This window comes from Colletotrichum jinshuiense, chromosome 15, assembly GCF_051148585.1.
Source record: "Colletotrichum jinshuiense chromosome 15, complete sequence".
Taxonomy (NCBI): Eukaryota; Fungi; Ascomycota; class Sordariomycetes; order Glomerellales; family Glomerellaceae; genus Colletotrichum; species Colletotrichum jinshuiense.
The window spans coordinates 323675-335075 of record NC_139308.1 but is presented as its reverse complement, the minus strand read 5'-3'; the positions used below and the strand labels follow the sequence as shown (position 1 = coordinate 335075).

Below are 11401 nucleotides of genomic sequence, written 5' to 3'. Positions count from 1 at the left end.
TTATAAAATATTTATTTATATTTCTAAAAAGTTTTTAAAAATTCTTTAAGTTTAACCCTTCTTACTTATATTAATAGGGTTAAAAAAAGCTATAGTTTTACTTAGTTATACTATATAATATTAGATTAGGCTTTCCTATTTTTCTTCTACTATTTATATTACCTACTCTTTAGGTTAGTAGTAGCTAGTCTACTATACTAGTAGGTCCCTTTATAGTTAGTTATATACTAGCCTATAGTAGTAGTAAGTATAGCTAGCTTTAGTAGTATTAGTAGCAGCTAGTTATAGTAGATGTTATTTACTTAGTTATTAGTTTAAAAGTAGTTAGTAGGAAGTAAAAGCCTTTCTTAATAGTATTTACTTTATTATACTAGTTTAGTTAGTTAGTTAGTTACTTTTCTTTCTTTTATTTTTTTATTTATTTTATTTATATAATAACTTAATTAATTAGATATTAATCTATTAGTTATAATTAGTTAGTTTATTACTTTTAATTTATCTATTTATTAATTAGTTAGTTAGTTAGTTAGTAGTAGTAGTAGTAGTAGTAGTAGTAGTAGTATCTAACTTTAAACTCTAAAGTAACCCTCCCCCTTTTTTTATTTTTAAGGGTTATTAAGAGAGAAACCCTAAAGGTTAAAACCCTAAAGTTACTTTTTTTTTAAAGTAAAAACTAACTAATTACTACTACAGCCTTATTTTAGATAATCTTATCCTAAAAATTACCACCTAGTCTAAACGCCTCCTACTAAAACTATATATAATTAGGTTCTAATTATTAGAGAATAACGCTTAGACTATAATATATACTTTTATAAATTTAAAAAAGAATTACTTAAAAATAGTTAGAAAATAAAAAAAATTAAAAAATATTACTATAGATACCTTTACTACTTTAATAAAGATATACTTAATTTTTTAGCTAATAAAAATACTAGATAGTAATACCTATATAAAAGTAACACCTATATATTAATTTATAATACCTTTATATTAGCTTCTATATTTAATACTTATTTTAATTAATTAAATATTTATCTTTATTCTATTAATTATTTAGTTTATATCTTTAATTAATTTACTTAAATAAATAGATAAATATATTAGTAAAACTTAATATAGTTATAATACTTTTACAGCTATAATGGCTTTTATAGTTATAATGCCCTTTATAGTTATAGTCTTCTATAATAGTAGGCTAATAGTAACCTACTATAGTAATAGATTAAAAGATCTATTAATATAAGCAACTATACTTATACTGCTGTTAATACTACTTTAATAAGGACTATAAGGACTCCAACTTACAACTTACGCTAATTATACAGCTATACTGTTACATCTTCCGTCTCTTACGGCTATAAAGGGTAGACTACAACTAGAGGCTACCCTTTACGGCTATGGGATGTAGCCCTTCCGTCTCTTACAGCCGTAAAGGGCAGGGCCCGACTAGAGGCCACCCTTTACGGCTATGGGATATAGCCTTCTGTCTCTTATAGTGGTGAAGGATAGGGCCCGACTAAGGGCGAGTCTTTACGGCTATAGGATGTAGCCCTCCGTCTCTTATGGTTGTAAAGGGCAGGGCCCGACTAGAGGCTACCCTTTACGGCTATAGGATACAGCCCTTCCGTCTCTTACGGACATAAAGGGTAGGGCCTAACTAGAGGCTACCCTTTACGGCTATAGGATGCAGCCCTTCCGTCTCTTACGGATATAAAGGGTAGGGCCTGACTAGAGGCTACCCTTTACGGCTATGGGATATAGCCCTCTGTCTCCTACAGCCGTAAAGGGTAGGGCCTGACTAGAGGTGACCCTTTACGGTTATAGAATATAGCCCTTTTGTCTCTTATGGTTGTAAAGGGCAGGCCCTTAATACTACTGTTCTGCAGCTGTAAGGGCTGTAGTAGGTGAGCCTTTAAAGGGGTGGAGAGTTAGAGACACTTTATAATTCAAGGATACAGCCCTTCCGGATTCTATACTTGTAGAGGGCTGGGCCTAGACGCCGATGTTCTAGAGCCTTAACAACTGTAGTAGATGCACTAGTAGAGGAAAGAATAAGGTGGTGGACCTGTAGCCCTTCTATCTTTTATAATTGTAAAGAGCTGCAGCTAGAAGCTGTAGTCCCGTATTAGTAAGGGTATAAGGCGAGCGAGCGTTAGTAAACCCTAGGCGGGTCGGCACTCTCGTGTTATATAATACAGCCTCTCTGCTCTTTATACGGTGTTAAGGGCTGGTCCTTCCTGCTGCTGTATTACAGCTGTAAAGGGTCCTAGCTGGGGCCTTAAGGGAACGGAAAGTAGAGAGCTACCCTTTATAGTTATAGGACGGCGGCGCCTAGTCTACTAGCCCTTAGCGGTATAAAAACGGCAACTGCTAATATATAATAAAGGAAGGTATAGTTATAGCACCCTAAAATGGATCCTATAAATACCTTATACTTTACAGTGGCTTGGCCTCTTCCTTTCTTCTACTAAACCTACTTAACAAACTAGATTTAAGGTAAGAAATATCTATCCCTATAAGACCTTATAAGACCTTGCGAGACCTTACAAGGCCTTGTAAAAAAAAAAAAAACTTACTAGACTTTAGAGCAGCCTAAATAAACATTAATAATAGTAATAATAGCCAGCCTCTCTCACCCTGTTAGTGCTGGCGGCGCCGCTAGAGCTCCTTTGTTATAGAGAGCTATTTTCCTATCCGACAGCATCTGCTTTCGTTACTACTACAAGATTACTTCTTCTAACCTTATAGAGAAGGTTGAGTGCGTTTATAACAGTAAGCTGCTTGCAGCCCCCCCCCTTAAAGCTATATAGAGTGTGTATACTAACTCCTTCTGCTGCTTTAGAAAACGCTTTACGCCAGACTATACGCTGCACCTACTACACTTACTATAGCAGCTAGTATCTTCCTGTAAGTGCATCCCCCCACCCTGCTATAAGGCGAGTAGCTAACTAACGCCTGCATAAGGTTCCTAAGTGTTTCCAGGCTATAACGGACGAATTTCTTACTAACTATGTAGACTTCTATACCGCTAAGGCCGGTAAGGATATTAAGAGACGCTTTAAAGTTGTGTAGATCTACTAGCGTAAGCTGATACTAAACACTAGGGCCTGTAAGAAAGAGGCCTGTAACGAAAAGGATGCTGCTGCCTCCCTCCTGTAGCAGTGCGAACTGCCTAATACAGGTGAGCCTGCTGGTTAGGTGGGCGAACTATATAAAGAACTACAGGCGCTTCATCACACTGTTAAGGAGGTTAATAAGACTAATACTGTAATTCTTACTAAGCTTAAGAAGGTATATAGTGCTCCTTAAGAGCTGTACTTAATGTTATCTTGCTGACTCCTATATAGATAAATAGTTATTTAGCTGGTAACGTCCCCCCTATCTTAGTTGTCTAGTAAAGCGCTCCTGTAAGTATCCCTTTTCTATTATTACAAGACCTTATACTAACTATTACAACTAGGCTATAACTAAGGCTAGGTCTCGCTTATTGACGGCCTCTATGGCGTTATCTAGAGAGTCCTCTATAGCCTTGCTCCCGGCCCTGCGCCCTACAAAGCGTGCCTGACGCCTGGCGCTAGAGGACCTTATAATTATCCCCTTTAACAATATAGTTCTTAAGAATAAGGGAGATGCTGAAACCTTTAAGGAGGAATAGGCGTTAAAAAGGCCGCCTAGGCATACCTTTTATACTTATGGGATATAATCGTTTACAGGGGGGGTATAAATAGCTTTAGTATTAGCATCTTAAGATGTAGCGTTATATAGAGAGAGATACCTATTAGTCGTTTAGTTCTATAGGGCCTACCTTACTTTACAAGGGCCTTAAGCAATATTAGTATACAGCTTATAGAATAAGTACATATAGATATTATTACTTCTATATTTATAGTCTGCCTCCTCCTTATAACGCCTTCTATATGCTATAGAGGTTCTTAGTCCTACTGTAGTAGCAGCAGGCCGCCCTTTACAGCTATAGGATAGATTAGCAGCAGGCTATCCTTTACAATTATAGGATAGAAAGGCAGTAGACTACGCTTTACGATTATAGGATAGAAAGCAGCAGGCCATCCTTTACGATTATAGGATAGAAAGGCAGCAGGCTATCCTTTACAACTATAGGACAGAATAGCAGCAAGCCATCCTTTACGACTATAAGATAGAATAGCAGCAGGCTATCCTTTATGGCTATAGGATAGAAAGCAGTAGGCCACCCTTTACGATTATAGGATAGAAAAGCAGCAGGCCACCCTTTACGGCTATAGGATAGAAAGGCAATAGGCTATCCTTTATAGCCATAAGATAGAAAAGCAGCAGGCCACCCTTTACGGCTATAGGATAGAAAGGCAACAGGCCATCCTTTACGGCTATAGGATAGAAAAGCAGCAGGCCGCCCTTTACGGCTATAGGATAGAAAGCAGCAGGCCACCCTTTACGGCTATAGGATAGAATAGCAGCAGGCCATCCTTTACGACTATAGGATAGAATAGCAGCAGGCCGCCCTTTACGACTATAGGATAGAAAAGCAGTAGGCCGCCCTTTACGGCTATGGGATAAAAAAGCAGCAGGCCATCCTTTAAGGTTTAGGTAATTCCTGCCTATTGTAGGTGTACCTGCCTTAGTTAGAATATCTATTACAAGAAGGCGCTATTATTATATACAACAAGAAGGCGCTTTATTAGAAGCTTTACTGCCTTTACTTTTATATATATATTAAGATATCTTTCTACAACCTTGCTTTCTTAATCCCTTCTACAACCTACTACCAGCCCATCACCAGCATTACTAGACCAGCCTCGTACTACAATCGTAAAGGGTCCCTGCCAGCATGTTGTTCTCCTGCCTGACTGCAGCATCACAACTAACTAGATAAACCAGCCTGTTACCGGCTCGCCTGAGGCGGCTCTATACTACAACCGTAAAGAGCCAGCCCTATTGCAACCAGCTAGTCCTACTAATCCGCCATTATGCCTTTTACCGTCTTTAAGTGGAACGACGAGGGTAAATACTGCATCGACAAGTATAACTACATCCCGACTGAGTCCTATCTCTCTTTCTTCTAGGCCTTAGCGGAGGAGAACCACAACCTCAACATCACTAAGGGAAAGAAGTATAGCCCCAAGTAGGTTGTACTTCCTAAGGGTACCTTAAAGCCTATAATAGACTACACCTAGGGCTTCCTGCACATACCGCCTTACGTATACACCAAGGCTATACTACCTAAAGGCAACCGGCGCGATGCAGCCTGGATTAACTGCTACAGAAACGGCTACTTAATCAAGCATGAGACTATTAAGGAGTTCTATAAGACGCTTAACCTTAAGAGCTATATTGTAAGTCCGACCGACCCCTAGCTTTAGGAAAGGGGTATTACACTAACAAGTCTCTAGACCGGCCGTACTGTAATTATCTCTAAGGAGGGAGACGGAATAGAGGCTGATGAGGGTGTAAACCAGCATGAGGGAGGAAACTAGATGGTAGGGGACGTCTTTAACAGGAAAGGGGGTAGGCGGGAGTATAAAACAGCTGAGGGAGGGAACAATGTAGTCTACTTGTAGAGCTATAGATAGACTCTCTCGGATTTACATAAGGCTATGTATATTCAGCCGTTTGCTATATACATCTATTATCCTCTAGGCCGAGTGTTCCGGCAACGTAATATGCTGCCTACTACAGGCTCCAGGCAGGCCCTTTACAGCCGTAGTAGGGAGAGCCTGGCTCCTATAGCTGTAAAGGGCTGCCCTCTGCAGTAGAGGCGGGCCTCTCCCCTACTATAGCCGTAAAGGCTGAGGGTGGGCGGGCTGGTGTAGTGTACGTGTGTGTATGCAGCGGGATACGGGGGTTGGTAGGAAGCACTACTACTATTACGTCACGTTGCAATAGGGCCTGGGTCTAAATAATAAGCAAGTTGTCTGTTGTATGCAGGAGGGCCCATCCTACTAAGATAGCCTTAAGCGGTTTAGGACTAAAAGTGCCTCTTATAGCCCCTTTATCGCACTAGGTGATATTCTAATCTTGATATATAATAGCCTGCTACCTAAAGTAGGCACTATTATAAATCCTTAAAGCCCCCTTAGGGTAGCATAAGTACTAAACCTCTCAGCCCGGCTAGCGCTTTCCTCTACTGTAGCGCTTAACTGCCGCTTTCACCTTAACTGCCGCCTTGCGTAAGGGATGTTTCTTTACTAGTTTATCCTCTTTGCCTGCATCCTTACTCTCCTTATAGTTACTGCCCTAACCTTCCTCATCCTTAATCTCCTCATCCTTAATCTCCTCATCCTTAATCTCCTTATCCTCGCTCTCCTCATCCTTAATCTCCTCATCCTCGCTTATATCGCCTAAATCGCTTACATCGCCTACATCGCCTATATAGTTATCCTTAGGGGCGTTAGTAGTATCAGCCTTAGCATTATCATCTACAGACTAAGAGGGCTCCCTAGTGCTTCCCGTCTTAGTATTTACAGCCTCAGGATGCTCCTCAACATTAGAGGTATTAATAGCCTCTAAGGTAGGGGGCGGGGTGGCGTGCTTGTTGGCGCCAGTCTAGAGCAGCTCCAAGTTCCTAATATAGTTATCTATAGGGTTAGGTTGGCCTTAAAATATAGGTATATTAACGTCTTCCAAGATGGGGGTTGGGGCTCTAGTGTAGCCCACACGGTCGTCTGCATCACAGTGCGACTTAAATATAGGTGCGTCGGCATCCCGTGTGGCGGGGGACTAGACTCTAGCGCGCTTGTTAGGGAAGCCTAGAGGCAGCTTGACGTTACCCTCATCTAAGGGATGCTTGTCGCTAGTTACGGGGGCCTGGACTAGAGAGTCTATAGTGTTAATAGCGTCTAAGTTGTAGAACTTGCTGCGCTGCGACTTGCTGCTGTCGTTCGTCTCGCGCGGGGGCGCCTTGCCGCCTCTACCGGCGTAGGGAGAGGGAGGGGGGGCGGCCTCTTTACGGTTGTAGGAGGGGGGGGCGGCTGCTTTATAGCCGTAAAGGGTGCCGTCGTCCTCATCTAACTCCTTCTTTATATAGGTAAGATGCTTTATAAATAACATGTGCGGTTAGAATGTATCTAGGTTGTACTCGTCATCCTCATCATCTTTATCGTCCTCTTTAACGCTAGTAAGGTAGTTAGCAGTAGCGTTTTAGGAGCGGATATGCATCTTAAATGCTACCTGCCAGCGTGAGAGGCCCGACCCCTTAAGCTCGTCTTGTGTCTGCTCCTCAAGCTTGATAGACGCGTTAATAAACCCGGTCTCAACCTTAACTACTGAATTAGAGGCGATAATCTCCTTATAGGTTATCGGCTTTAGGTACTCCTCTAAAAAGTAGTAATAATACGACATTGCTACTAACGGCAGGCAGAACTATATGGTTGCAAACGTCCAGGCGTACTCAGTAGGGGTTAGACGTCTAGCCTAGATGGCGATAAAGGTGTAAAAGTAGCCTTATTAAACTGTAGAGGGGGCGTAGTACTTAGAGATCTAGGCGCTCGGCAGGGTGGTGTCGCACTACAACAGCCGGTTGAACGGCTGGTGTAGGAAGTTTCAGATAATCTTAAACACGCAAGCGTAGTAGACCCAGCCCTGGATATAGCTTGGGATGCAGCTGCAGCCTAAGAGCTCGTCCGCCTACTTCAACACCATGTTGCGCTCCATGTAGTTGTAGTAGGAGTTTTTCACCTTCAACATGTACTACTCCACCTTATGTTTCTAGCTGAGACGGATGAGGCGACTGCCGCCCTGGATGTAGAGATTAATAGACTACAAGATAGATACGAATATACCGACAGAGCATTGCTTATAGAGGTTGAGGCCGATGAGGGAGATGTTCGTGTTGGAGATAAAGACGTTAACGGTCGAGCGGGGATTAGTGAAGCGCTAGACGGCCGTATTGCGCTCAGACTCAGAGTAGTACAACCGTACGGACTTAACGTTAAAGCCGGCGATAGCAAGCATGGCTGCAATAACCCTAGGAGAACCAGTTAGCAGGAGTACAAGCGAGGGGGGGGCTCCCCTTTACGGCCGTAAGAGGCGTAAGAGGCGTAGCGGCAGAGCCGGGCTAAGGGGGGCCCCTTTACGACCGTAAGAGGCAAGGTTGGCGTCCTACAGTCGTAAAGGGCTGGGCCTGCCAGCCAGGCCGGCTGCATGCCTCCTACGGTTGTAAAGGGAGGGGCTGGGGGTTAGGGGTGAGGGGTCTACTTACTGCTGCTGCTAGGGGATGTCTATCAGGATGAAGAGGCGACGCTTGTTGCTGCACCGGATCGTCTTGTATGCGATTTCTAACATGCAGATAAGGATAAGAGATTTAGAAAGGAGCCACTTAAGCAGCTGGAACGCGTTATAGGGGGTGGGGAGGTTGGGGTCTTTATTAACTATCTTAAAGATATACAAGAGGCCGCCAAACGGGTCCTTGCGAATAAGGTACTTAACGTGCTCCCTGCCAAGCTCGACTATTAAATCCTCCTGGTCTAGAGGCTGCCGCTCTAGCGACTACAGCCGTAGGTTTACGTCATCTAAGGCTGAAGCAGGCATCTTCTCCCTATACTCCTTAATAGCGTCAGTAATAACGTCCTTAGGTATAAACTGCAGCAGGTTGAAATCCTAAGCGTTGTCGTTAGGGTTGTTATCGCCCTAGAGGACGATGTTGTAAAGATTAAAAGAAACTAGCATCCCCTCCTGTATGGTTGTGTTTAATGCAGCGCCGTCGTCGTTGTTTTTAGTGTTGCCTGTGCTTGTACGGTCTACTAGGGAGGTGCTGCCTGAGACTGCACTACTACCGGTCGGTATTTTATTGTTCCTAGTGGCCTTCTTCTTGGTGCTGCCCGTCATGATCTTGCGCGCGAGGAGCCCCTAGCTGTAGTTTATAACCTGCTTTGCCTCCTTGTTGGGGTATAAGAGCTTCTTAATAGAGAACGAGTATAGCTTCATGTTGGAGCTGGGGTAGTAGATTAAACCGTTAGGGAGCCGCATGCGCGTGTGTATCTAGCGGCGGCATTAAATTATATAAATAACTACAGGAACGTATATCTAAGCGAACTTGTCCCGCTATAAGCACAAGCTGCTGGTAGTCTTAAAGATGCTGGGGTGCAGGAGCTACAGCCTAACGCCTGTATCGTTATAGTAGCGCTTCATAAAGGCGACGCTGGGGGGGAGCTCGCCGTCCAGCTTGTTGTAGGTATTAGGGTGGAAGATGCCCTTAACGCTACGGTTGCCAACCTTATAGAACTCCTGGTTGGGGTTGTAGGCGTTGTAGTATAGGAGGGGGGTGTCGCTAAGTTCCTTAGCTGGGGGGACGACCTAGTGGTTAGAGACGGGCACACCATACCAGATGCGCAAGTACAGCAGCTTGATAAAGACGACAAGGTTGCAGATGTAGTTAATTATAAGAGTTGCCGTAACGAAATAGAGTGCGGGAGACTACTCGCGCAGCAGGAACTAGAACATACGCCCCTCATCCTTCTTGCCTATATAGGCCTTGTTGATAATAATACGTGCCTACTTGTGCTGGAAGTAGGAGAGGTAGTGCCTAAGCTTCTACGTGCCGACCTAGGCATCAGCCTTAGACTTCTCTATTACCTCCTTGTAATCATCCAGATTAAAGTACTTGTCGGATACAACGGGGACCCCGCCCTTAAGGGGCAGCTTCCTCTTCTTGCCGTTAGGATGTAGGGAGACTCTACTAGTACACCCCTTAAAATTTTAGGCGGCGTCTTAGTTATAGAGGCGAACGGTAGAGAGCTTGTAATCAAGCAGGCGGTTAAAGGCAGTCGTAAGGGTTGTAATAACGACAATGCATGCAGTCTAAAAGGGTCTATATCAGTAAGTTTAACGGAGAGTAGTAGGGGCGGGGCGAGGTGAGGGCTAGAGGCAGGCCCTTTACAGTTGTAGAACCCAACCTATACTATAGCCGTAAAGGGCTGGGCTGGGGCTTAGGGGGGGGGGGGGGGGGTTACTTACCTTGGGATCAGTAGGGTTAAGGCTTAACAGATACTTCTCCAGCTTGTTGGCGTTAATAGTAGCGGCCTTGCAACCGTCAGCCTTAGTAAGGTTGTTCTAGTAGGAGTAAAAGAGACGGATTATCAGCTTGTCGTTATAGACCTTTAACTTTTCCTAAATCTGTAAAAAGTTAGCTATCTATACGGCAAGCAGCGTCAGGTAAAAAGGGCCTTAAGGGGCTTTAGGATCCGCCTTAATCTTGCAGTTAATATTGCAGGCTGCAGTGTAGATAAGACTAAAGAAGATGTTAGTCTTACCTGTACCTACACCGTTAGTAAGGATGCAGTTGTAGAAAGGGCTTGACTCCATACGGAACGCCTAGCTGATGTCTAAGGAGTCAGTAAGGTTAGTAACGTTATTAGTAGTGGGGGCGGCAGCAACGCGAGGGGACCCTTTACGACTATGGGAAACGACGTAGAGTAAGGGCGGTGGCGGCCGGCAGCGGGGGCTAGCCCTTTACGGCCGTAAGAGCTAAGGCCCTAGGTCCTACAACCGTAAAGGGCTGGCCTAAGGCCCGTTGAAGGGCCAGGCGGCGCCTTAGCTCCTATAATCGTAAAGGTTACCGCTGCCGCTTGGGTCGGCCACACAAGGGGAGGGGGAGGAGAACTTACTAACAGCCTGATAGGTAATTAACTTGTAGTCTGGCATTCTCTTGTTAGGCTGCATGTTTCGCTAGTTGTTGTAGCCCTGCAGCTTGGCCTTAAGCTTAAGGTCATCCTTATCCTCCTTAGGCTTGTTGGAGCTGATAGACGTGTTGAGGGTGAAGGTCTTGTAGGTGTAGTAGATCTAGACGGCCGCCTTTATCCTGTCAGGTGCTGATTCAGGTATGTTCCTTGTTTCCTCTACAAGCGTGCTGATATCCCTACAGCCAACATTAAGGAAGTCTTGAAAGTCTGCCTCCTGGATCTTAGGGTTTATCTACAAGAGGGTGTAGGCGGTGTGCGTTCCGGGCTCGTCTGGCTGTTCGACCTGCGCCTTAGCGGCTTTAATAAGCGCCTCAAGCGTGTTGTCGTCCATCTTGGCCAGGCTGGGGGCGTCCAAGGCGGCGCAGCGATTGTTAATAAACTCTAAGATGTTTGTGCCGCCCTGCATGGCACTAACAAGGTTCTCTTAGCGAAGGGACAACTCGGCGTTAGAGATGGCGGCGGCATCTCTCTCTTAAAGCATTCTCGCAAGACGCTTCTTAGCCTTAGACATAGGGACCAACATCTAGAACATAATGCGGTTTAGCATGTTATCGGTTGAGGTCTTAGCCTGCTTCTCTATAACAAAATTTTCTATAAGCGCGTTGTTAATAAAGAAGACGTACTATATAAAGTTCTGTTTTAAAGCCGTCTTAAGGCTGATGTTTATCCGCCTGGTTTAGTAGTAATAAAAGAAGGCAATAATACATACGGCACAGCACTAGTCC

At 44.1% G+C, this 11401-nt stretch overlaps 2 protein-coding genes across 2 annotated transcripts; both read right to left on the bottom strand.

The window, feature by feature from the left end:
- Positions 1–6234: 6234 nt before the first annotated feature.
- On the bottom strand, positions 6235–7047 carry EsH8_XV_000047 (uncharacterized protein; the record flags this gene model as incomplete). Its single annotated transcript, XM_083274088.1, has 2 exons — positions 6235–6378; positions 6724–7047. 2 exons carry the CDS (start codon positions 7045–7047, stop codon positions 6235–6237), a joined length of 468 nt encoding a protein of 155 aa, XP_083120620.1.
- Positions 7048–9087: 2040 nt separating this feature from the next.
- On the bottom strand, positions 9088–11007 carry EsH8_XV_000046 (uncharacterized protein; the record flags this gene model as incomplete). Its single annotated transcript, XM_083274087.1, has 5 exons — positions 9088–9291; positions 9952–10017; positions 10302–10319; positions 10602–10608; positions 10913–11007. The coding sequence occupies 5 exons, from the start codon at positions 11005–11007 to the stop codon at positions 9088–9090; spliced, it is 390 nt and encodes a 129-aa protein (XP_083120619.1).
- Positions 11008–11401: the final 394 nt, after the last annotated feature.